The 27,024-nt window shown below is 40.1% G+C and overlaps 5 protein-coding genes across 5 annotated transcripts; 3 read left to right on the top strand and 2 right to left on the bottom strand.

Annotated features, from left to right (window-relative positions):
- Nucleotides 1–6,560: 6,560 nt before the first annotated feature.
- LOC306997389 (hemoglobin subunit beta-2-like) lies at nucleotides 6,561–7,433 on the bottom strand. Its single transcript, XM_079610696.1, has 3 exons — nucleotides 7,238–7,433; nucleotides 6,911–7,133; nucleotides 6,561–6,802 (listed from the first exon to the last, which is right to left on the bottom strand). Exons 1-3 carry the CDS (start codon nucleotides 7,327–7,329, stop codon nucleotides 6,671–6,673), a joined length of 447 nt encoding a protein of 148 aa, XP_079466822.1. The 5' UTR covers nucleotides 7,330–7,433; the 3' UTR covers nucleotides 6,561–6,670.
- Nucleotides 7,434–8,594: 1,161 nt separating this feature from the next.
- On the top strand, nucleotides 8,595–9,555 carry LOC306997448 (hemoglobin subunit alpha). Its single transcript, XM_079610753.1, has 3 exons — nucleotides 8,595–8,845; nucleotides 9,018–9,225; nucleotides 9,325–9,555. Exons 1-3 carry the CDS (start codon nucleotides 8,751–8,753, stop codon nucleotides 9,451–9,453), a joined length of 432 nt encoding a protein of 143 aa, XP_079466879.1. The 5' UTR covers nucleotides 8,595–8,750; the 3' UTR covers nucleotides 9,454–9,555.
- Nucleotides 9,556–12,713: 3,158 nt separating this feature from the next.
- LOC306997380 (hemoglobin subunit beta-2) lies at nucleotides 12,714–13,585 on the bottom strand. Its single transcript, XM_079610685.1, has 3 exons — nucleotides 13,383–13,585; nucleotides 13,064–13,286; nucleotides 12,714–12,955 (listed from the first exon to the last, which is right to left on the bottom strand). The coding sequence occupies exons 1-3, from the start codon at nucleotides 13,472–13,474 to the stop codon at nucleotides 12,824–12,826; spliced, it is 447 nt and encodes a 148-aa protein (XP_079466811.1). The 5' UTR covers nucleotides 13,475–13,585; the 3' UTR covers nucleotides 12,714–12,823.
- A 64-nt stretch (nucleotides 13,586–13,649) lies between these two features.
- LOC306997438 (hemoglobin subunit alpha-like) lies at nucleotides 13,650–15,619 on the top strand. The gene is made up of 3 exons (XM_079610743.1): nucleotides 13,650–14,904; nucleotides 15,082–15,289; nucleotides 15,389–15,619. Exons 1-3 carry the CDS (start codon nucleotides 14,810–14,812, stop codon nucleotides 15,515–15,517), a joined length of 432 nt encoding a protein of 143 aa, XP_079466869.1. The 5' UTR covers nucleotides 13,650–14,809; the 3' UTR covers nucleotides 15,518–15,619.
- A 6,272-nt stretch (nucleotides 15,620–21,891) lies between these two features.
- Nucleotides 21,892–22,677, top strand: LOC306997413 (hemoglobin subunit beta-like). Its single transcript, XM_079610712.1, has 3 exons — nucleotides 21,892–22,036; nucleotides 22,131–22,353; nucleotides 22,463–22,677. Exons 1-3 carry the CDS (start codon nucleotides 21,945–21,947, stop codon nucleotides 22,589–22,591), a joined length of 444 nt encoding a protein of 147 aa, XP_079466838.1. The 5' UTR covers nucleotides 21,892–21,944; the 3' UTR covers nucleotides 22,592–22,677.
- The last annotated feature ends 4,347 nt before the right edge of the window (nucleotides 22,678–27,024 follow it).

Genomic DNA, 27,024 nt, shown 5'->3' with positions numbered 1-27,024 from the left:
GAGAAAATAAGGTTATTGGGCTTTTTGCCCTAGAAGCAACATGTATACAGCACTTCATATTGACGCACACCGGCTGTCAATCGCGTCCCGCTTTGTTGTTATGCGGTCTATGTAAATTTCTATGTATGTCACGGGTGATCAATAACCTTAGAGGTCTTCTGACGGTAAGTGCACAATGTATAGTATAGCTCGTGTAGACAAAAAGTATATAAAGACTATTTAAATCGCAGGATTTCGTTATAAAGAGAGCAAAGTTACTGTATCAAATATGTTGGTTGTCAGGGAGACGTGACAGGTTGTCAAGGAGACGGGTGATTTGTTTACGTTTTCTGGCGCTACGATTTAGTAGTTCTACAAATTTGCCCGTTTAAAAATGTAAGAGTTTAAATCGATATCTTCATAAAATGTGCACACATCAACGTTGGAAACAATGATTACACTACTTATAAGAATTTTTACATGGCATCTGTAAACAAATCACTTAGTTCCTTGGCAGGGATCTGTGAAATTCACAATTTCGGGGTCCGGCCCACGGCCTAATAACTCTGAAGCAAATCCTCGCGCAGATTCGCCCGATGGATTGATTCTTCTCAGTGGATCTGAAAGATGCTTACTTTCACATTCAAATAGCACCCTGTCACAGGTCGTTCTTGAGATTCGCTTTCGACGAGACAGCTTACCAGTATACAGTCCTGCCTTTCGGACTGTCTCTGGCCCCCCACACTTTTATAAAGTTCATGGATGCAGCACTCTCCCCTTTAAGACAAACGGGAATGCGCATTTTGAACTACCTCGAGGACTGGCTCATTCTGGCCCGGTCAGAGGCAGAACTGAATTTCCAAAAATCTGTGCTCCTCAGCTATCTAGAATACCGGGGTCTTAGAATAAACACAGCCAAGAGCTTGTTGTTTCCCAGACAGAGGATCTCTTTCCTGGGTGCGATTTTAGACTCAGCCCAAATGAGGGCGTGGCTGTCAGACGAGCGCTCGCTGACTATACAGCGGCTCGCGCGCTCGTTCAGAATGGAAAACAACAGACCACTCAGAACGTTTCAGAGGATGCTAGGTCTTATGGCCTCAGCTTCATCAGTACTCCCGCTGATGAAAGCTTCCGCAGTACTCCCGAAATGGGGTGCTACCGGGGGGTTGAAGTGGAAGGCAATCTTCTGCTTCGCTAGAAGTTGCTGAAGCTCTGAGGATAGACCGTCAAATGTCTCACGAAGCTCTCTCTCTCCTGCCTTGAAATTTGTGCCCTGATCCGAATAGAGTTCAGCCGGCGTACCTCTACGGGCAATGAATCTCCTTAGGCTCATTAGAAACGAGTCTGAATCCAAGCTGTGCAAGAGGTCCAGGTGCACTGCTCGTGTGGTAAGACATTTGTAAATAATACCCCATCTCTTCTCAGAGCGGCGTCCCAACTTCACCTGGAAAGGCCCAAAACAGTCTACACCCGTGGAATAGAAGGCCGGCTTATATAGACACAGACGGCCACGGGTAAGTCTGACATCTTGGGCACTGATGGCTTAGCCTTCCACCTTCTACACTCCTTACAGAGATGTTGTATATGACGGATTGCCTCTCTCCCGCGCAGGATCCAGAAGACGCGACGTATTTCAGCGTATACCCGTTCAGGTCCAGGGTGGCAGAGACGAGTGTCATAATCCTGTATAAGTAGCTTGGTGGCTGGATGACTAGGATCCAGGACGATCGGGTGTTTAAAAGCAGAATCGAGAGCTTCAGCCCGCCGCAATCTACCACCAACACGTATGATCTCCTCCTTAGGGTCTAACTCTGGGGACAAGGTAAGTAGGCGACTACTGTTTGGTACTGACTTGCCCTTCTTGAGGTGTTGCCGTTCTTCTGGGAAACTGTCTTGCTGGATTCTCTTGTAGATTATAATTTCTGCTTGATGATAATCTGAAGCAGTAACAGCGCTACCCTGTCCAGCCGCCCCGTGAAGCTCACGCACCGTAGCCTCAACCAGATCCTTCCAGGTATGTTGGCCACCTTGTAGAGAACATAGCCAGTCACTGTTAGTCACAATACCGCAGGAGACTGACTTCCTGTACTCTGATGGATCTGCATCAGGCAGCCTAGGTGATTGGGATAGCCATTCGTCGGGTCCCCCAAGGAGGAAAGAGGGCCCTTGGCTCCAGCGATTAGGCATGGCGAGCTCCTCAAGAGTCTTACCCCGCGTGACATCATCAGCAGGATTCAGTGAGGAGCACACATAACGCCAGGCGCTGGGTTCTGTGAGCTCCTGAATTTCAGCTACACGGGTGCCCACAAATACTTTAAAACGGCACGACTCCGACTGCAGCCAGGTAAGCACCGTGGTTGAATCACTCCAATGTATAGTCTTGATCAATCTTCAAGGTCAGCTCACCTTCCAACATCTTTGCCAGTTGGGCTGCTGTTAGGGCACTGCAGAGCTCTAGACATGTATGGAGTGTCGTCGCCGGGGAGCAACTCTTGATCTCGCTGCCAGGAAAGACAGGTAGACTTGGCCTTGGACATCCTCGGTCCGCAGGTAAGAAACAGAGCCGTAGGCTTTCTCTGACACATCGCTGAATATGTGGATCTGTCTAGACTAGAGACAACTGTTTGACCCACATGAGCTGGAACATAAGAGCGAGGTAAAGTTATGCGAGGCAGCAGATGGAGTTCAGCTTCCCACTCTTTCCAAGCTTGCTGTAGCTCCTGAGGGAGGAGGGGGTCGTCCCAGTGACGGTGCTTATCCCACATGCTCTGGACAAGCAACTTGGCGCGGGTTGTGTAGGGTAATATGAACCCCAGAGGGTCATACTGCAGAGCTAAAACTTTATACACGTTGCGCATAGTCAGTATCCCATAGTCCAGCGGGCGGCTCTTATACCCCAAGATGTCCGATTCCCAATGCCAACTAAGTCCAAGAGTGGATTCGGACAGACCTGTGTCATCATGCGAGAGCCAGCGCTCCATACTATCTGACCTTGCTTCCTTTGGCAGATGTCCGATGACACTTGGGATGTTACATGCCCACTGACGGATCTCAAACCCACCCGATGCCAGAATCTCCCTGAGTTTGTCCACCAACCTCCTGGCTTCTGCTGCAGTTGGTACGCTCTGAAGACAATTATCAACGTAGAAACAGCGTTCTAAAGAGTCTCTGACACCATCCTCTGGAACACTGTGATCTCTGGCATGCCGTTGAAGAGCAAATGTGGCACAACAAGGTGAGCAGGTGGTGCCAAAGGGCAGAACTTGCCACTCAAAGGTATCAGGGGGATCCTCTCGCTTCATATCTCTCCACACAAACCTGAGAAGTGGCCGGTGTTCTGGCAGAAGCTGGACCTGGTGGAACATACCCCTGATATCTCCACTAATTGCTACTGCTTGTTGCCTGAAGCGCAGCAGGACACCAAGGAGAGATGAGCCCAAGGTCGGTCCTGGAAGAAGGGCATCATTTAAATTCAGTCCACGAATTTGGTAGGAACAGTTGAAAACAAGCCGATTCTTCCCATTATGGCTAACTAGGTGATGAGGTATGTACCATGATTCGCCAGTCATTAAGATCTCATCCGGGCCCAACTTCTTAACAGCTCCTGATTGTACGAGCTGGTTGATTGCCTCACAGTAGGCTCTGGCACGTTGAGGGTCCTCAGCCAATCGTTTCTCTGTACTCCTCAAGCTCGGTAGAACGGCCTCTTTGGATGCCTGGAACAGGGGCATGTCCTGTTTCCGTAGCAATGGAGTAGCATACCGGAGGATGCCAGCAACCTCTACCCTCCTTGTCTTTGCCTCCAGGTGCTCTATTGTCTTCTAGTCTTGCTTCGATCTCACTGCCATCTTGTCACTCTGAAAAGGCAGCACATCCATCTGCCAGAGTTTCTCGACATTCCTCATCAACTCTGTTGTCTGCGGTGAAACACTGGTCAGCAGGCACTGTTGTGAGCATACTCTGCACTGGATGAGGTGGGTTGGCCCCTGAAGCGTCCAACCCAGTCTTGTACGGATAGCTGCCGGCCCTCCTGGAGGGCCTAACCTCACTGGCTCGACTGGAGTAAGCAGATGGGGGTGATCCGCTCCTATCAATACAAGTGGCTTGACATGCTCAAATGGTTCGATAGGGAGGTCTGCCAGATGCTTATATTTTCTCTTCAACATGGAGATGGGATATGAATGATCCGCAAGACTGAGACGGTGTGAAGTGAACGCCTCTGCAACCTGAAAGCTTCTTCTGGGATGTGCAAGGGGTGATATGCAGAATGAGACGGATGATCCCTTCAACGTTTGGACATCCTGTCGTATTGTGCGAAGGACAAGATCCTCTTGTCTACCTTGCAATCCAAGTCGGTCAACAGCTTCTGGAAGGAGCATGGTGCGTTCCGATCCATCATCCAATACCGCGTAGGTGTCAAGAGTACGATCCTTGTTCCGAAGGAGCACTCTCACAACCTTCAGTAGGACACGAGTGGAAGTTGATGGCCGGTCCAGGTAAAGAACCTCAGTACCGTTGTTCACTAGGCAACTCTCTACTTTGGGTGGCTCTGCAGTAGGACGGGTGTTCACACTAGGGCTGCACGATTAACCTTTATCGCATCGATATTGAGGTTTTAACTCCCGCAATAACCTAACCTCAGGAGTCTGAGGTTTTTTCCCCCGCCTCTGACATTTGAGTGACAAACCTAGCCAATCAAAATGGTCGAATCTCGGGTTCCTGGCTTGCTGGCCAATTAGAAATGGCAATGGAAACAAGGTTGTATGCAGTGCTCCGGCTTTCTGTCAGCAGCAAAGCAGCTAACACTAGTGTTGTCAAAAATACTGAAATATCTGAACGGTACCAATACTAATTTCCCAAAGTATCGATACTAGCCGAGCGGTCACTTTCAATCATACTGGAACATGGTAAGTCATGGTAAATCATGATAAATCATACTAGAAAAAGGTAAATCATGGTAATGAGAGGAAGGATTTGCACTCTGTATACAGAAGCAATCGTCACGGTCAATCTGCCGGACGCATGCAAAAGAACCAGTGCATAAGCCACCTTTCCAGTAAATACGACTTGTGATTGGACTGTACGTCAGCAGACAGCAAAGCATTGGCCAAGAGCAGAAAGGTCCTCCCTCCAGGCTTTTTTTTTTTTAAGTTGCGAGGTTGCGAAGCTTCATTTTCGCTCAGTCTGAGTTTCAGAGCAGAGCTGCGTGACAACGCTGCTAACAATCACGCGAGTCGCAAGCTCGCAACTGTGTGCGCGTATCTCCGCAAAGTGGGTGTTGTAAACTCAGCTCTGAAAAAATAGTCTGCAATAGGAGTGCAAATTTAATGTAATGTAATAAGTTTCGCCCTTTCGAACCTCAGTTTTCAGAGTTTCAAAACTTTTTTTCACCTATTCGCACACCCGTTTTCAGATCACGGGTTTCAAGGTTTCAAATCTGGAAAACAAACTATACAGTGGGAGAACACTGACAAATTTGAAACTCTGAAAAAAAAATTGCGCAACATCGTAAAAAATGTTTTGCAGTTCTGAAGAAGGAAATCTCAAAAACAACATAATGTTTGCAGAGATATTCTTATTTTTTTACATTTTGCAAGCTTGCAAATCTTATTTTTCGATCTTGCAAAACTTTTTTTTTTTAAGATTTTGAGTTTTCGAACACTTAGTTTCAACCTTTCAGAACTTTATTTTCAGTTTTGAATCATGGCAGGATATTAATCCCATAAATTACAATCGATATATGTCAGTTTGCTATCGGTATAGGGCGGACCTACTAAAAGAAGTAATGCGATTTTTAAATATTTTATATCTTACAGGCTATTAACTTACATGTAACCTAACTTTCAAGTAGGCCTAGGCATTTGGTAGATCCACACGGTTTGCTTTCGTCTAATTTTAGTAGATGTCCGGTGTAGTTAAAGTAGTTTAAGAATTTGTAAATTCGACAGATAGAGATGCCCACATTTCAGTTGGACATTTTGGACATTTAGAGTTAAACGAGTTAAACTCGAAGAAGAGCAAAGTTAAATTTATAGGTTCTGCTATACCTTTGTTATTTGGCATATTGTAATTATCATTTTTATTTTATGTTATGACAAAATAGCTCATATACAACTTGGCCTGGAACTTGTAATTATGTTTTTACTATTTAATAATAATAATGATATTCCAGGTAATTCGCTGTTTTCACTTATTAATAAAATAAAATTCAAACAAATTTGCAAACAGAGAAACTAACTGACTAATAAATAATGACATTAATAAAAATAGATAAGAGAGTCAGCTTATGGAGGCTGCGATAAATTTAATTTCTTTTATCAACGAATTCATGCGGTTAACACCCACAGTCTGCAAATCTATCACAACTGTCTTTGAAAGGCTTATTTGAACAACCCGTTTGAAAGAAGTTTTGTAAGAAGTTGACTCATTAGGTCTTGTTGAAAAACTAAGAAATGGTTAAAACCCCAATATAATGTTGTTCTTTACTTAATTTGCCATTAAGAATTGTATTTTATTTCGAAGAGTTTATAGACTATGGTCAGTGTGTTTTGTGGAATAAATGGGAGCAAACAACAGTAAAGTGCTTTTAGCATTATTTTATTGATCTTATTGTAGAAGAGTTAGATCTTTGTGAACAGCTCCGCGGGGTGCGATCTTCTGCAATACAGCTGTGTTCATTGGTGATGAGACTCTAGTGGTACTGTCTGCCCAGAGCGGACACGACCACGCTCAGAAACTTCTGCCAAGCCTCCTGGACGTCAGCATTGAAACCAGCCTGGCCGAACTTCATGGCAGCGCACACGGTGATACAATCAGCGAGAAGCTGTAGAGCAAGAGATCTATTAAGGTCCTGTTTTTTCGGTGATGAATATGCCTGTTCAACATAATATGAGCACAACAGTTTTGTATTGGATGCCGTGCGCAAACCTACCTTGAAGTTGTCTGGATCCACATGCAGTCTCTCAGAGTGCATCACACTGAGCGCTGCATAGGTGGCCTTGATGTTGTCCATGTTCTTGATGGCTCTCTCCAAACCTCCCATCACAGTCCTCCCGTGAGCTGCCACCTTGGCGTTACCCATGATTGCAGCGGGGCTTGACAGGTTGCCAAAGGTCGAGAAATATCTCTGAGTCCAGGGATACACGATCAGACACCTTAAAAGAACAGAAGCATTAAATAAACTGCGTAGCTGACATCATCTAACAGAGGGAGTCCTGATTGAATGCGTTTTTTAAAGAATCTGATGTTGTTATTTTACCTGGACAAGGCCTGAGGTCCGATTTCATCGATATTGAGTTTTCCCCACAGGCCAATGATGGCAGTTCGCTCAGCGTCTGTCCACTCAACCATGTTTACGCTTTAGGATGTCCTTAGGTGCTTTCTTAAGTCCAATAGGAATCACTAGTAGAAATTCAGAAACCGAAGTGCAATTTATTGATGTCTGATGTCTCCGCCCATTAAAATATGCAAAGTCTCATTGGATAATTTCTCTCAGCAGGTGACGCATACGTGTCTGGACCTCACTGATCGGACCCCGTCCAAAAAGTAAGTAGCTAAGTAAACATGAACAAGCTTTTTTAAATGTTTATTAATTTATCAAATAAGCATAACGAATTTTAGCAAGCCCATAATGATGATGCCTTTACTTTCCCCAAATATGCCCCACTGTTACAGGGTTAAAAATAAAAATGTTTTCAAAACAAACAAACAAACAAACAAATAAACGTTCATACATTTCAATAAAATGTAGTTGTTTTCGGTGAAATACCTACACTCAAAAAAGCATTTTTAAGATTTACGAATTTCAATTACAGTAAAATTTCATCAAATTGAATAGAATAATACTTACACATTATTCATATAATGGATTAAGAATTTTAAATGAGTAAAAACCGAGCTTAATAAAACAGTTTGCATAAATCTTAAAGGAAAAAGGGAATGGACCATTTAGTGTATGTGATTCGTATTCGTTAATTCATAAAATAAATGTTACAAAATGTTTAATGTAGGTCTATGAATACTAATCACAAACTAAATCGATTCCCTTATTCCATTAAGATTTATACAAAATGTTTTAATACATAATATGAATAATATGTGAGGATTATTTATTTTAAATTTGATGAAATTTTATTGACATTCATAAATCTTAAAAATCTATGTAGGGAACAGCACCTTTCCAAATTGGTATTTTGATTACAATGTATGAAAATATGAATGTAGCTATTTTGCAAGCATGTTTTGTTTATGATGATTTTGAAATTAACTGTATGATTTAGAATGAATTTGATTAGAAATGCAACCATTTCTCAACGTTGGGAAAAAATCCACAAATTGGGTATTTTGGGTTCAGTTCATTTTAACAACGTGATAATTATGATTCATAAGTTTAAACATGAAAATAAATATGTAGTTATGATCAATTGAAAAAATAAGGAAAAAAATAAGGAAAAAATTAATTCATATTTGTCATTGGATTGTCATTTAATTTACACTCATCTTTGTAAAAATGCGTAGGCCTATAGAATACTTTAAGCGCATCAAGTAATGTAGAGAGAAAATCGTTATCTTTATTAAACAAGAAGCACAAAATTGGCACGTTTTGATTGGACACCACAGGTTAGAGATCAGCAGAAAAGCGTTGAAGAGGTGTGGTTTGGATCGATTGCATGGGTGTGCCGGTCTTTAGTTTTATATAAAAAGTGGGACAAAATCCTGTTTTCGCCAGCACCGTTTTTTTCTGAAGACGATCTAACTTGAGAAAAGAAAAGATGAGTCTCTCTGATAAGGACAAGGCTACCGTGAAGGCCATCTGGAGTAAGATCAGCCCTAAGGCAGATGAGATCGGCGCTGAAGCCCTCGGCAGGTAATACTGACCTATTGTCTTTCTATTTAAGTTAAGAATATTCACGGAGTTATATAGAAACGAATAACTTTGCTAAACAACATGAAAATATCATGTTTTATTTCTTCTACAACATTGAAGTATAGCCTAATGTTGAGATTACCCAAATGATTGTTATTATTTTCTTCTTCAGAATGCTGACCGTCTACCCTCAGACCAAGACCTACTTCGCTCACTGGGCTGACTTGAGCCCCGGCTCTGCTCCAGTGAAGAAGCACGGCAAGGTTATCATGGGTGCAGTTGGCGAGGCCGTTACAAAAATAGACGACCTTGTGGGAGGTCTGGCCGCCCTGAGCGAACTTCATGCTTTCAAGCTGCGTATCGACCCGACCAACTTCAAGGTACACCAAACCAATGGCACTACAAGTCAACTCAACGTTAACTTGGTAGTAAATAGCCTAGTCATCATGGTAATGTGTTTCTCTTCATACCTTTTCTAGATCCTTGCACACAACCTCATAGTGGTCATCGGCATGCTCTTCCCCGGAGACTTCACCCCAGATGTTCACGTGTCAGTTGACAAGTTTTTTCAGAACTTGGCCCTGGCTCTTGCTGAGAAGTACCGCTAAACTTCCAGTGGGCATCCATGGGCAAGACTGTGCGACACCCCTAACCAACTCATGCATGATGTCTGAATAACATTTCTCAATAAAAGGCACAGAACTGAATAAGTCAAGTCTTGTTTTTATTAACCTGTATTCGATCATGTGTTCCCAAGGGCTACAGGCCTACTCAATATAGGCTATCTATCAATAAATCAATCAATCAATCAATCAATCAATAAATAAACAAATAAATAAATAAATAAATAAATAAATAAATAAATAAAGAAATCAATCTATCATGATTTTAATATATATAATATATATGTATATATAAAATGACCTATCTGGGGATAAAGCGGGGTAACCTTTATCGGCTAGAAACGCGGCTGGAATAAGTTCAATCAACTCGATTAGATAATGTTCATGGTTGACATTCTCAACTGAGCGAGATTGGAATTACAGAGACATTCTTATAATCAGGAAAACATGTGCGAAATAATAGTAGGCCTACTTCACTAAATAATAGGCTACTTTATTATTTACATGTACATTTAAATTAAGGGGGGAAATACTTTTTACTCAAAAATATCTAGTAGGTAACATATCATTTCATCATGACATTTTTCCTCAGTGATTAAAAAAAACTATGTAAATAACAAATCATGCAACTTTCTTTTTATTTAAACAGCCAATGAAATGTATTTTAGTGTAAGGCAGCTTTTATTTTACGAATAGTTTATCAAAACATAAATAGGCTATGTCATTCTAAACCGGCACGACTTTTCACTTCAGTGCATCCCATATAAGTTGTTCTGAAGAATGTGGATGTGGCAGGGGCTTTCAAGTTCCAAAGCTTAGCATCAGAATGAAAGCATCATCATATGTCAATACGAGTCATGTAGGCCTACTGTGTTCCAAGTCCTCCATATTAGGCTTCATGTAAGGAACTGAATTATTCACTTGTCTTCAAAATCTTCAACAATAATATCCCTTTCAGACAGGCTTTGAACTATAATTGTTTTTATAGGCTAATAACCATGCTGGGGACAAAATTGAGTCAAGTGTGAAGAGTATTCATGAGAATTTATATTTTTATATATGTATATTTATCACGGTTTCCTGAATACTGTCTATGGAAGCTTGTTTCCGCCACAGAATAATTTTTTTTTTTTTTTAAATTCGACTTTTTATTTCACAATTGCGAGATATAAATTCAGAATTGCGTGAAATAAATTCTCAATTGCGTGTTATAAAGTCAGAATTGTGAGATAAAAAGTCCCAATTACCTTTTTTATTGTTCATTATGTGGCGGAAACAAGCTTCCAATACTCGCAATTCTGACTTTATAATACGCAATTGTGAGATATAAAGTCAGAATTGCATGATATAAAGACGCAATTGCGTTTAATAAAGTCAGAATGGTGAGATATAAACTATTCTGAGGTAAAAAGAAAAAGAAAAAAGGTCCGTATTTTTTTTTTCCTTAATTGGATTTTAGGCTATAACTCGCAATTGCGAGTTTATATCTCACAATTCTGAGAAAAGATGTCAGAATTGCGAGATATAAAGTCGCAATTGCGAGAAAAAAAAGTCAGAATTCTGACTTAATAACACGCAATTCTGACTTTATAACACGCAATTCTGACTTTATAACACGCAATTCTGAAAGAAATAAAGTCAGAATTGCGAGTTGTAAACTTGCAATTCTGAGATAAAAAGTAGCAATTTTTTTTTCAAAAATGTTTTGTTCTGTTGCGTAAACAAGCTTCCATATGAAAAGACCTTCCAAAAGAGTATAAGCAATATTAAAAAAAAACAAGTGCATTTTGTGCATTTGCAAAAAAAAGAAAAGAAAAAAGATTACAGTCGATATATGTCATAGTTTGTTATCGGTATAGGGCCTACTAAAATAAGTAATGCGATTTTATAGCTTTTATATCTTACAGGCTATTAACTTACATAACAGCGATCGCCCTCGCAAGGCGACAGGAAATCCCAGTTGAGGTGAATTTATTGTGCAGACAGTGCAAATCCCACAGCAAAAAAACAAAAACAATGAAAAAATAAATGTTGAAGAGAAAATAATATAAAAAGTTTTTTTGTGGGAACATAGCTTCTATTGGTTTGTTTCCACTTCACACAACCAACATGGGATGCTCCCGAACATCGACATAACTCGCTGCTTAACTACCATACAACGACGCATGAAGAAATCAACTATAGGTAGCCCAAGTTATTTATGTAATAACACAATCTTTAATACAGATTTCAAATCAAACATAGCTATGTGTATTGTGGTTATTTAACAATGAATGAACAATGTTAACGGCTAATGATACCCAAACACATTGTACCACATTGCACATTGTCAAGTTGTTTCAAACCTGCACGAGTTTCTTTCTTCTGTTGAACACAAAAGAAGATATTTTGAAGAATGTTAGTGACCAGCAGTTGCTGGACCCCATTGACTTCCATAGTAGGAAAAAAAGATACCATGGAAGTCAATGGGGTCCAGCAACTGTCTGGTCACCAACATTCTTCAAAATATCTTCTTTTGTGTTCAACAGAAGAAAGAAACTCATACAGTTTTGAAACAACTTGAGGGTGAGTAAATGATGACAGAATTTTCATTTTTGGGTGAACTATCCCTTTAAACGAGTTAACTCGAAGAAGAGGTGCAAAGTTAAACTTATAGGTTCTGCTATACCTTTTTTATTTGGCATATTGTAGCCTAATTATCATTTTTTAAATCTTATGATAAAATAGCTCATAATAGAACTTGGCCTGCTGGAACTTGTAATTAAGTTTTTACTCTTTCATTATAACGAGAAGGCCCTCTTCCTCACGTTCCCTGCAAAAATATGGTTCAAATATTGCAGGAAATTCGCTGTTGTCTCTTATTAATAAAATAAAATTCAAACAAATTTGCGAACAGAGAAACTAACTGACTAATAAATAATTACATTAATAAAAAATAGATAAGAGAGTCAGCTTATGGAGGCTGCGATAAATTTAATTTCTTTTATCAACGAATTCAAGCGGTTAACACCCACAGTCTGCAAATCTATCACAACTGTCTTTGAAAGGCTTATTTGTAAGAAGTTTCTGACTCATTAGGTCTTGTCGAAAAACTTACTAAGAAATGGTTAAAACCCCAATATAATGTTGTTGAAGAACAGGATTCTTTTCTTAATTTGCCATCAAGAATTTGATTTTATTTCGAAGAGTTTATAGACTATGGTCAGTGTGTTTTGTGGAATAAATGGGAGCAAACAACAGTAAAGTGCTTTTAGCATTATTTTATTGATCTTATTGTAGAAGAGTTAGATCTTTGTGAACAGCTCCGCGGGGTGCGATCTTCTGCAATACAGCTGTGTTCATTGGTGATGAGACTCTAGTGGTACTGTCTGCCCAGAGCGGACACGACCACGCTCAGAAACTTCTGCCAAGCCTCCTGGATGTCAGCATTGAAACCAGCCTGGCCGAACTTCATGGCAGCGCACACGGTGATACAATCAGCGAGAAGCTGTAGAGCAAGAGATCTATTAAGGTCCTGTTTTTTCGGTGATGAATATGCCTGTTCAACATAATATGAGCACAACAGTTTTGTATTGGATGCCGTGCGCAAACCTACCTTGAAGTTGTCTGGATCCACATGCAGTTTCTCAGAGTGCATCACACTGAGCGCTGCATAGGTGGCCTTGATGTTGTCCATGTTCTTGATGGCTCTCTCCAAACCTCCCATCACAGTCCTCCCGTGAGCTGCCACCTTGGCGTTACCCATGATTGCAGCGGGGCTTGACAGGTTGCCAAAGGTCGAGAAATATCTCTGAGTCCAGGGATACACGATCAGACACCTTAAAAGAACAGAAGCATTAAATAAACTGCGTAGCTGACATCATCTAACAGAGGGAGTCCTGATTGAATCCGTTTTTTAAATGTTGTTATTTTACCTGGACAAGGCCTGAGGTCCGATTTCATCGATATTGAGTTTTCCCCACAGGCCAATGATGGCAGTTCGCTCAGCGTCTGTCCACTCAACCATGTTTACGCTTTAGGATGTCCTTAGGTGCTTGCTTAAGTCCAATAGGAATCACTAGTAGAAATTCAGAAACCGAAGTGCAATTTATTGATGTCTGATGTCTCCGCCCATTAAAATATGCAAAGTCTCATTGGATAATTTCTCTCAGCAGGTGACGCATACGTGTCTGGACCTCACTGATCGGACCCCGTCCAAAAAGTTAGTAAGTAAACATGAACAAGCTTCTTTTTTTTAATCAAATATGCATAACGTATTTTGGTCGTGCCAAACATGTAGCCTAGTCGGTTTTGGTGAAATACCTACACTTAAAAAATAATAATATAGGCCTATTTTAAGATTTACGAATTTCAATTTGAATTACAATATAGTAAAATTACATCAAATTGAATCGAATAACATGCACTTAAACAGGCTATTATTCATATAATGGATTAATAATTTTAAATTAAATTTTAAATTAAAATCGAGCTTTATAAAAACATTTTGTATAAATCTTAATGGAATAAGGGAATGGACCATTTAGTGAATGTGATTCGTATTCATAAATTCATAAAACAATTGTCAACAGCGTATCTCCCTGTTCCATTAAGGTTTATACAAAATGTTTGTTAAGCGCTAGTTCTAGTTTTCTCATTTAACATTCTTAATCCACAATATTAATAATATGTGAGGATTATTTAATTAAATTATACAATTTTACTATACAATTGAAAAGCGTAAATCTTAAAAAAAGTTGTTGTTTGTTTAATGTAGTAAACGCACAGCACTTTTCCAAATTGGTATTTTGATTACAATGTATGAAAAGATTAATGTAGCTATTTTGCAAGCATTTAGTTGATGATGATTTTGAAATGAAATTCATGATCTAGAATGAATTTGATTAGAAATCCATTTCTCAACGTTTAGAAAAAGTATTTTGGGTTCAGTTCGTTTAAACAACCTGTTAATTACGATTCATATGTTTAAACATGAAAATAAATATTATTTATTTATGATCAATTGAAAAAATAATGAAAAAATAATTCAATTTTTGTCATTGGATTGTCATTTATATTTTACACACATCGTTGTAAAAATGCGTATATAATATACTTTAAGCGCATCAATAGCCTAATGTAGAAAGAAAATCGTTATCTTCATTAAACAAGAAGCACAAAATTGGCACGTTTTTGATTGGACACCACAGGTTAGAGATCAGCAGAAAAGCGTTGAAGAGGTGTGGTTTGGATCGATTGCATGGGTGTGCCCGTCTTTAGTTTTATATAAAAAGTGGGACAAAACCCTGTTTTCGCCAGCACCGTTTTTTTCTGAAGACGATCTAACTTGAGAAAAGAAAAGATGAGTCTCTCTGATAAGGACAAGGCTACCGTGAAGGCCATCTGGAGTAAGATCAGCCCTAAGGCCGATGAGATCGGCGCTGAAGCCCTCGGCAGGTAATACTGACCTATTGTCTTTCTATTTAAATTAAGATTATTCACGGAGTTATATAGAAACGAATAACTTTGCTAAACAACATGAAAATATCATGTTTTAATTTCTTCTAGTACATTGAAGTATAGCCTAATGTTTAGAAGACCCAAATGAATGATTGTTATTATTTTCTCCTTCAGAATGCTGGTGGTCTACCCTCAGACCAAGACCTACTTCGCTCACTGGGCTGACTTGAGCCCCGGCTCTGCTCCAGTGAAGAAGCACGGCAAGGTTATCATGGGTGCAGTTGGCGAGGCCGTTACAAAAATAGACGACCTTGTGGGAGGTCTGGCCGCCCTGAGCGAACTTCATGCTTTCAAGCTGCGTATCGACCCGACCAACTTCAAGGTACACCAAACCAATGGCACTACAAGTCAACTCAACGTTAACTTGGTAGTAAATAGCCTAGTCATCATGGTAATGTGTTTCTCTTCATACCTTTTCTAGATCCTTGCACACAACCTCATAGTGGTCATCGGCATGCTCTTCCCCGGAGACTTCACCCCAGATGTTCACGTGTCAGTTGACAAGTTCTTTCAGAACTTGGCCCTGGCTCTTGCTGAGAAGTACCGCTAAACTTCCAGTGGGCATCAATGGGCAAGACTGTGCGACACCCCTAACCAACTAATGCATGATGTCTGAATAACATTTCTCAATAAAAGGCACAGAACTGAATGAGTCAAGTCTTGTTTTTTATCCATTAACCTGTATTCGATCATGTGTTCCCAAGCCCTTTGGGCAGGGTAAAAGCAACACTTTATAGGCCTACAGTTATTATATCCATTGATGATATCCATCAATCAATCGATGATTAAATATTTTTTTCTATTTAAAAATTACTTAAATCTTGGGGTATTCCAGAAAGCAGGGTAACATTACCTTCACATATCGGTTACAAAAACGCGGTTGGGATAAGTTCATTCAACTGATGAGATAATGAAATTCTCAACTGAGCGAGAATCCAGAATACTGGGATGTTGAATTTACAGAGATATTCTAATAAAGAGGAGAAACATGTGCGAATCAGAATAGTACTTCAATTAATAAATGATATAGGCTACTTGATTTGGGGGGATTTGTATTTTCCTTGAGTTTTGTCAAAATGTAATTGTAGCTTAAAGGGGTCATGAACTTTTATTGTTTTATAATGTTGCCTGGGGTGCCCTTATAACGTTAGTATGATCTTTACATCAAAAACGGTCATAAAGTAGAAATAAAAGGCATTCCTAGTCTGATTTTAGCCTCTGATTTGAACGCTCTGTCTTAAGGGGCGTGTCTGTGTGAGACTTCAGTGTAAACGCCCACTGTTGTGATTGGCGGACATGTTTGCGTATAGCTAACATTACATGTGGAACTCTCTCGAAAACGTTTACTACGTTTTCACTATCAATCGAGATGAACAAATCGTGAAAAGTATTGGTTATTATAGCCTATTTAAATCTATTCCATCACATGAAAGGTTGCAGTGATGAGCACTGAGCAGGGCCGGGTTTCCCGATAACGATGTATCTTATAGCTCTATAAGAGCGCTCTCTACGTGCAAGGTTACGAACGCTCGCGGCAATTCCACGGCGTTTCCCAAAAATGCACTTAACATGAACGCACGAGTTCGCGTTCTACGTGCTACTTAAGAGTCGCTGTCCATTTGCGAAGTGCTGAAATACAGGGACGTGCAGAGAGTTCCTCAGGGGCAGGGGCTCAAATATAAAAAGGGGCATATATATATATATATATATATATATATATATATATATATATATGTGTGTGTGTGTGTGTGTGTGTGTGTGTGTGTGTGTGTGTGTGTGTGTGTGTGTGTGTGTGTGTGTGTGTGTGTGTGCTTTGCATCACAGAAATTATATTTTTCAAGTATATTAAAATAGAAAACCATTATTTTAGTAGTATTGTAGTTTTTTTTCTGTATTTTTTTATCAAATAAATGCAGGCTTAAAGCACATAAGGGACTTCTTAAAAAATATATAGTAATGTGTGTGTGCAAAAATGTTAAAATAATAAAGTCACCATTTCGCGTGTTGTTGTCAGGCAGCCTACACTTCACATAATAGGCCTGCAGTAGGCCTGGGCTTCATTTAACAAACTATGAATCATATAGTGATCCAGGCCTACTCTATGAGTTTCATAATGGCAAACGGTGTATCAATATAGACTAAATACAAGTGACTTGAATACTATACTTACCATTAATGCTACGTTTGGTGCTGGTTTGTAGTCAATTAACATCCAACGACGGAGATTCAGATCACTTCAAGGTAAATTCGTCTGTCCATGTAATTTTCAAATGATTTATTTATAAATGACCGTCCAATGATATTTGAACTTATTGTGCCAGATGACGATTGGTCGGTGTATTATGCATGACAAACAGGCTTCAGCGAATTAAGTAATATTTTAAAATATGTGTTATGTGGATTTTTAATTGAATCGACACGCAACCTTTTATTATAAAAAAATTAATTAAAAAAAAGTTTTTTTTTTTTTTTTTTTTCTGCCGTCGAGCCATACTCATGAAAGACGCTCGAGAGCATCGGTTCCCAAGCAGACTGTGTGTGATACCTATGTGTACACTAGTACATTTTCATTTTAAAACGCATAACTTTTGCTACGGTTATGCCTGCCGCCCACACACTACTCCGGAGTTTTAGACCCTCGAAAATGGAGACCGTCAGTCAAGACCATAGGTCAAGACCGAGCAAGACACGCACAACTTGACGCAAGTGACGCAACCCATAGCAACGCGTTATAGCAACGACACCTCAGACTGACAGAAATGTAAAAATAAACGTGAATTTAGGCTACTTTAGTCTTGTACACATTGTCATGTAAATTATAAGCAAATGCATTTTGTTTTATTGACCACAATATTATCAACGATATTTGTTTGAGAAGGGCACTTTGGATTAATTTTGAAAAAGGGCAGGGGCTCGAGCACCCAAAGCCCCCCCCCCCTCTGCACGTGCCTGCTGAAATATAACCTTATATGGATTCCTATTCTGAAAGTTTAATCGTCATCTGTTGTGGATTAGCAATCAAGACAAGTCTATATAAAGCACCTACAGGCGGAGGCACTGACAAAATGGCTGAACAAAAACAAAAACAAAAAAAGATACCTTTCAAAAAGATGAAATTAAAGAGTGCCCTTACTTAACAGGGAGGAAGATGAAGAGGTGGAGGAGGTGGAAGAGGAGGACGACGACGAAGATGGCATGGGACCACATGATGGCCAACCAAGAAATGGCCAATACATGGTCGATGTATCGCAAGATCGCTTTCTACGTGCAAGGTTACGAACGCTCGCAGCAATTCCACGCGCGTTTCCCAAAAATGCACTTAACATGAACGCGCGAGAACGCGCTCTACGTGCTACTTAAGAGTCGCTGTCCATTCGCGAAGTGCTGAAATATAACCTTATATGGAATCGTATTGTGAACATTTAACCTAATAATTGTCATCTGTTTTGGGTTAACAATCAAGCCAATCAAGTCTATATATAGCATCTACATACAGGCGGAGACACTGACAAAATGGCTGAAAAATAATAATAATATATATATACCTTTCAAAAGGATGAAATTAATGTCCTCTTAGAGGAGATAGAGCAAAACAAAGATGTGATTTTTACCAGATTTAAAGGAACTAATATTACATACTAATAAAGAAAAACAAACTAACTGCAGCCAGGGGTGTCAAAGGTCAGGGAAGGAGGTCCGCAAGAAGTGGCAGGATTTTACAAGCCTGGCAAAAAGGAAGAGGGCACTGCAGAGGACTGCAAAAAAAAACAGGTGGTGGGACCAATGAGTCCCCCCTTCTCACAGCCGAGGAAGAAAAGGCATTGTCAATACTTGGCACAAGTGCTTCAGATGGCATTAGTGGTGGTATTGACATCCATGGAGGAGTAGCGATATCTCAACCTGAGCCTGAGCCTGAACCTGAGTCAGGTCCATCATGCACAGAGGAACCATCAGTTTCATCTGCCATCCCCGAGCACCTACCATCTCCTAGTCCTCCAAACAACCCTCCCAGGCCTCATCCTCCATCTTCAGAGGTCCAGACTGCAGCCACAACACCTCAGCAGTTTGAGAATGTCTGTATCTGTAGTCAGGACCTAGTGCAGCTGGAGAGAGAGAGAAGCTAGATGTCTTGAAAGAAGCCAATGAGAGAGACAACCACTTCCAACAGCAGCTCATTGAGCTCAAGAAGGCCAAATGGCCTTGCACAAACTTGCACTAGAGGAGATGAGTTTTGCAAGGCCCTCAATTGCACGTAGTATTGTGGAACGCACAATAGGGAGGTGGAAGATGCGCTTTCGGGCAATTCACCAGTCCGGCGGTGGTCTTTTGTTTGCTGAACAAAAGTGCTGTGCAGTAGTAACAGCTATGCTGCACAACATTGCAGTCCAGATGAGAGTGCCCTTACTTAACAGGGAGGAAGATGTGGAAGAGGAAGAGGTGGAGGAGGAGGAGGAGGAGGAGGAGGAGGAGGATGTGGAGGACGAAGATTGCATGGGACCACAAGGCCAACCAAGAAATGCTCAATACATAGCTGGTTCTCGTGCACGTCAGCAAGTCATTGACAGATTTTTTTTAATTCATCCCTATTTTGAGCAGTCTTTGAAGCATATTTCCCACATTACTTCTTTTTTTTTTTCATTCATTTAATTTAGATGTGTATTTCTATATTTGTCTTACCTTTTTAATTATTTCATTTATAAATTCATGTAAACAAAAAACGAGTACAATAAAGTACAATCAAAACATTATTATATTACTCACGTTGCAGTGTGTTAAATCTAGATAAAAGTGTAATCTGCCGGTTGTCCTGCATGTGTCCTCATAAATCTGTCTTCTTACGATGCATTTGGGGATGTACGATTACTCCAGAGCACTCGCAGTTCTACGAAGATTTTCAAGTGCTACTTAAGCTACGATGCTTTTGGGAAGCAGACCATAATATTAAGATCAGTCGTACGATCGTTTTTACGATCAACTTAGGCTTACGATGCTTTTGGGAAACGCAGCCCTGAGCATTGCATTCAGCTGTCGGTCGAAGAGAACATGGCCCGGTTCCCCGATAACGCTTAGCGCGCTAAGAAGACTCGAAAGATGTCTTACCAAAGTAGTTTATGTTCCTAAGTGTGTTCCCCGAAGTTTTCATTAGGAAGCTTCTTAACACGCTGCCTCTTACGTTCGACGTTACAAAGGCGCTGTCCCAAGTTAAGGTGCTGACTTAGTTGGAATCGATTACTCAGAAATCGATTTTCCACTTCACGCGAAGGTGCATTACGGCGTTAAGAAATACAACACGTTCTATGCAAATGAAACATTCCTCAAATTATTCCAGTAACATTTATTTTAACATAATTTAAGTTATCAGTAAAATATAGACTAATAATTAAATTATCAAATTGTCAGTAATATATGTTCACACGATATGTTGTGACGGGTAGACAAACCGGGTATCCCTCGCTAATCATCCACCCTCCTTATCCCGTTGTGTCACTTGTGCCGCTTCTTGACATGGGTTTAACGACTTCTAAAAATCATGTAATCTTTACAATCACTTTTATATTAATGGTAAGGTACTTTACAATCAGAATTGATTGGCAGCTGCAGTTACTTCTGTTTAATGCGGTATTGATTGCCATTGGTTAATGTTTTCAACCTATCTACAATGAACAGAGCGAGAGAGTTAGATACAGAATATGGTGGGGAAGCAACGTAAAAAAAGGGCACCAAGCTTCTCGTCAGAGGAACTTGAAGTTTTGCTGGACGAGGTGAGCTTGCACAAGGTGACACTGTTTTCCAGCCTTCGGAATAACTTGTGCAACAGCAACAAAAAAGAGCTATGGAGCGACATAGCAAGAAACATGGCTGCCTCCGGATCAGGCGGATCAAGTTTTGCCGAATAAAAAAAGGTACATGGACTAAACGGCTTTTTCTGATTGTTACTAAAATTTTAATTTGAGAGGTCTCTAATTGTAATAGTTACTAGTAAGTATTGAATTGTAAAGCTCTCGAATTGAAAAAAAGGACCACACTAATAGGCACATAACTGTCCGCACGTGCACTGTCTGGATGTAAGCTGCGAGTGTCTCCAAATTATTCCTGCTCAGGGGATTGTATATTGAGAGAGAGATTGGCGCCGCCTGCTGGTTACGGGGATTTATATTTTTTATATTAACAAAAGGAATAGACGTGAACAGCAGAGGTCGCTAAAAGACTTCTCCAATGCAAGACATTTCTATTATAGGCTTGTACAATATAAAGTTACAGCGATGTTATGAGAATATGATAGGTTAGCTATTGGAAAAGTTGCCTATGTTCAGATTTAGTATAGCCTACTGGAAACTTTTTTTTAACGAAATTTGCAAATAATTTTCAATATAAATGAAGGAAATTTAGTATATTTTAATTGCATTATGGATTTTTGGATGATCAAATACATAAGTCACTATAATGCTATTCGACTTCGTAAATATTCTGTAGCTTGCAACTTTTTTTCTAATAAATATCCTAGCGGAAAACATGAGAGAATTGGTAACCCCTCTTCACAGATACTAAATTCTGTTCAGAATTCTCCAATGTACAAAAATATTCATTCATATGTAGGCTATTATTAATTTCGATCATATGCAATCTATGACATCCGATTACAATAGGCCTAATCGTTCTTTAAAAAAAAACATTGACAAATTAAAATATGTTAGGCTATACACATGATGCAGTAGTCTCATACGGCCTATTGTTGTTTCTATTTTTTTCTCGGAAAAATATTGTCTAGTCTTCGTAGATATTAGAAAAGAAAGTAGACTATGATATGCATCTCTTGGATGGACGAGGTTGAACCAACCCACAAACTTATCACCCAATCGCCTGCCAAGGGGTGTGGTGACGAAACGCATTTAAAAGTACATCTCTGAAACTCTCTCTTCACAGGATTCTTCAGCTTCTGTTAAAGGCGTTTAGTCTGAACATCTAAAGTCGGAAACATGGTTGAGTGGACAGAATTTGAGAGGGCGACCATCAAGGACGTCTTCTCCAAGATGAACTCCGACGTCGTTGGTCCCCAAGCCCTGGCAAGGTATTGAGTCTTAGCAATACTTTAACTTTAAGGCAGGCGACTCATTTCGAAACTGTGCTCTGATTACATGATTTCTTCTCATTGTGTTTCTTAGATGTCTTATCGTGTATCCCTGGACCCAGCGGTACTTCGGCAATTTTGGAAACCTCTACAACGCCGCTGCCATCATGGGAAACCCCATGGTTGCTGCTCACGGTAAAACTGTGCTCGGTGGCCTGGACAGGGCTGTGAAGAACATGGACGACATCAAAGGCACCTATGCTGAACTAAGTGTGCTGCACTCCGAGAAGCTCCACGTAGATCCTGACAACTTCAGGGTAAGTTGACGCTCAAATAACGTTCATTAATAAGCTATAGATCTTGTTCTGACTTCAATATTCACTCATCTCGTCTGTGTATATATCAATGATCTCTGTCCTCCCACAGCTTTTGGCTGACTGCTTAACCATCGTTGTTGCTGCACAAATGGGTGCTGGATTCACACCTGCAGTCCAGGCCGCTTTTCAGAAATTCATCGCCGTCGTGGTCTCCGCTCTTGGAAGACAGTATCACTAGATACTAAACCTGCTTGTGCACAGAGGATCATCTGATGTTTAGAATATGTTCTTCTGAGTTGAAGCAAATAAATATTTCAATATTCAGTGCAAATGTGTGTTTTTTTATATTCGCATGAATTCAGTCTTTGTGTCTTTTGGGATTGCATCTGCTGCAGACAACCTTTGATTTGAAAATAAAACAAACCTTGGTAAAAAAAAACAGTTTCTAATGGTGCGTTCACACCGGACGCGAATAGCGCGTCAGGCGCGAGTGATTTCAATGTTAAGTCAATGCAAAGACGCGTTACACGCATTTTACGCGCGTAACGCGTCTTTGCATTGACTTAACATTGAAATCACTCGCGCCTGACGCGCTATTCGCGTCCGGTGTGAACGCACCATAACAGAGGCAGCAAGTTCGTGCATAACCTAATACGAACACCTCTCATAATGAAACTGTTTAAATAACCTTAATAAATGCAGATTAGTCCTATTTCAAGTTCTAATTAAACAGACAAAAGACAATGCAATTTATCTTTATACCCTGTGTTGAAATATATTTTCAGAGAGGTAGTAGAGTTTGAGAGTTTTACAGTTCATTTAGCCTTTTATAGTCCAAGGAGCTCATTAGAAATAGATACAAATATTAACACAAAGACAAATATCAGCTTTTCAATATTCATTGAAAAATCATGATAATATTTAATGTTTTAATCGTCTACGCTTCGTCTATGTTTTAAACTAACTTTGCTCGTTGTTGCAGAGTTACCTGATGATGTTATTTTGATCAAATAGAATAATAAGAATTATAATAATAATTTGATTTCAGGAAAAGTCCGTTATTTTAATGAGGGTTATGATGGTAAAAGTGCTGATTCATAACCCAAAGGCCTAATAATAATAATAATAATAATAATAGACATTTGAATGTATTTTAATGGAAATTAAAGAATAGAATGCATCAAATGAACACTTACGAAGGGTTAACCCCATTACTAATATTAAGATTTACATATTGCACCGCACGTTGAAAAATAACTTTAAATGTTCTCTCCGAGCGAGAAACGCCTCATTTGTTAAATACCGCTAATGCCCAGAGCTCCCCCCTAGCTAAACAGCAGTTATGGGGGCATATTCATAAGTTTTTGTGCCTCTTAACAGACACAAAATGCAATTAAAATGTCTGTCCAACATGAACGGGGTCCTACATGACAACAAGATGCGTTTAGCAACTTATCCATTGTTTAAATTCACCTAAATACATAGTGTTTTAGACGGCTAACGTTAGCTATAGTCTCGCGCTGAAGTCCCGTGGGAACTCCCGTTGTAGCCAGAAAAAGGTATTGTTGACTGAAGAGTGTGAGGCTAGTCCTCACTAGCCTCACAATATGCCCCCATAACTGCTGTTTAGCTGAGTGGGAGCTCTGGGCATTAGCGGTAACAGCTCCGTGTTGCAAGCACCAATCCGGTTCGTTTTTTTTCTATAGACAGTATAGGCCTGTCTATAATTGGACGCCGCCGTCTTTTAGAACAACTAATGCGTCTCTATAGCACGCAGTGTGTTTATCGTGTAATTTATACGCGAAAATGAGTTTTTACGTGCATAGGATACGCATGGGTGTTAGGGTAGGTTTAGTAGTGGTGTGGGGTGCGTGTGTAGGCTATTACTGCACCCACACACCGGACGCGAATAGCGCGTCAGGCGCGAGTGATTTCAATGTTAAGTCAATGCAAAGACGCGTTACACGCGTTTTACGCGCGTAACGCGTCTTTGCATTGACTTAACATTGAAATGACTCGCGCCTGACGCGCTATTCGCGTCCGGTGTGAACGCACCATTATACGTTTGGGTAGAATTAATGGTGTGGGGTGCGTGTCTATTACACGCAATGAAGTGCGTATCAAATGCACGCGACACGAATTATAGTTTTCAGCCTTCATCCTCTTTTTAAAATGGAAGTCCATATGTCTTGTACAAATGGTGTAAAAAGTACCGAGAAATTGTTTATCAATTAAATGTAGTCAATTTACTCCATTTAAAGTCACCCAGACAGTACACTCTTACGCCGGTTTCACACTGCATGCGCTAGAAGAGCGTCAGCAGCGCATAAGCAGTGCGTACAGTGAGCGGAAGCAGGACACGCGCGTTTTGCTTCCACACTGGCAGCGTTTGACACGCGAAACTGAACCGCGGCGTGTGTAGCTACAGACAGAGTAACCTACTCTATAATGGGTAATTTAATAAATTTGTTGTTTCTTGGAGAAAGGTTTTCTTCATTTAAACTTGTCAAAAAAAAAATTTAAAAACTTACCATCTGCACCAAGAGCCACTGCAACTTCCTCCCATGCCTTTTACTTTGCCTGTGAGTCTTTATAAAGTATGTTTCTTGGATCATAAATAATTGAACGTTTCTCAACCTCCACAATGAGACGAGTGTCGTCCATAGTTATATTTCCAGGTGCACTCGACCACGCATGTGCTTTTATTTGATTGTCAGCATGACATCCTTATGGCAATATATATATATATATATATAATGAATGTATGTGTGTGTGTGTGTGTGTGTATATACATAAATATATTAAATTAATCTGTAAACTGGCAGTATACATCGATTAAACTTGTTTTTGTAGTTTGGCCAACAATTTTGTTTTGGATTTGATTTTAAATTGATGAAGGTAATTTGATTGACTGTTTAAAACACAAGAGATCTCATCAATGTGCTTTTTGGGTGAAACTGCTGGGTGTTTTGGCCATGAAAAATGCATGGTCACTTTAATTCAGCGTAAGCGGCGCGTTAAAAATAGACTGGGCGCCGAAACTATCGCGGCACTGCTGTTCCTGCTCTGCTCCTGCAACGCGCTGCCGCGCCGCTTCTGCGTGCGGTGTGAAAGCACTCATTGAATAACATGGACGCCGAAAAAAATACGCGCAGCTCACGCGCCGCTGACGCTTGCGGTGTGAAACCGGCGTTATGGTGCGTTCACACCGGACGCGAATAGCGCGTCAGGCGCGAGTGATTTCAATGTTAAGTCAATGCAAAGACGCGTTACGCGCGTAAAACGCGTCTAACGCGTCTTTGCATTGACTTAACATTGAAATCACTCGCGCCTGACGCGCTATTCGCGTCCGGTGTGAACGCACCATTAGAAGAAAAGGTTCTATATAGAACCTTAAAAGGTTCTATAGGCGCTTCGTATTTGGAACCCCTAAAAGGTTCTATACAGAACCCAAGAAAGGGTTATTTCTTGTCATTATAGAACCTTTTTAGCATAAAAGGTTCTTTGGAGTTGAGCAAAGAACCCTATGGTTCTATATAGAACCCCAATGAACCCTTTTTTTCTAAGAGTGTAGAACCTTTTAGGGGTTCCAAATACGAAGCGCCTATAGAACCTTTTAAGGTTCTATATAGAACCTTTTCTTCTAAGAGTGTAGTGTCGGCCCAGGGGTGCGTTTCCCGTACAACTATATAGCTCACTGCTTAACTACCATAGTATGATGCATCGTTGGAGAAATCAACTAGCTCGTCACGACTGTTTCCCGAAACCATATGTCGCAAGGTTCAACCACGCTGGTTTATGACGTCTCGCACGTGGTGGACTAATAACTTGCGACCATAGTTGGCTAACGATGCTTTCGGGAAACGCACCCCTGGGCTGCGTTTCCCAAAAGCATCGTAAGCCTAAGTTGATCGTAAAAACGATCGTACGACTGATCTTAATATTACGGTCTGTTTCCCAAAAGCATCGTAGCTTAAGTAGCACTTGAAAATCTTCGTAGAACTACGAGTGCTCTGGAGTAATCGTACATCCCCAAGTGCATCGTAAGAAGACACCTGCAGGACAACCGGAAGATTACACTTTTATCTAGATTTAACACATTGCAACGTAAGTAATATAATAATGTTTTGATTGTACTTTATTGTACACTTCATTTTACTCGTTTTTTGTTTAGCCTACATGAATTTATAAATGAAATAATTAAAAAGGGAAGAAAAAGATAGAAATACACACCTAAATTAAATGAATTAACAAAAAAATATATAAAAGAAGTAATGTGGAAAATAAGCTTCAAAGACTGGGCAAAATAGGGATGAATTCAAAAAAAATCTGTCAATGACGTGCACGAAAACCAGCCATGTATTGGCGATTTCTTGGTTGGCCATCATGTCCCATGCCATCTTAGTCGTCGTCCTCCTCTTCCACCTCCTCCACCTCTTCATCTTCCTCACTCTTTAATCACTCTTTATAGGGCACTCTTTAATGTAATCTTTTTGAAAGGTATCTATTTTTTTTTTTTTTTTTTGCCATTTTGTCAGTGCCTCCGCCTGTAGGTGCTTTGTCTTGATTGCTAATCCACAACAAATGACGATTATTAGGTTAAACGTTCAGGGGTGCGTTTCCCGTACAACTATATAGCTCACTGCTTAACTACCATAGTACGATGCATCG

The sequence above is a fragment of the Phoxinus phoxinus genome (assembly GCF_949152265.1).
Source record: "Phoxinus phoxinus genome assembly, chromosome: 1".
Classification (NCBI taxonomy): Eukaryota; Metazoa; Chordata; class Actinopteri; order Cypriniformes; family Leuciscidae; genus Phoxinus; species Phoxinus phoxinus.
This window is presented reverse-complemented; position numbering and strand designations above follow the sequence as displayed.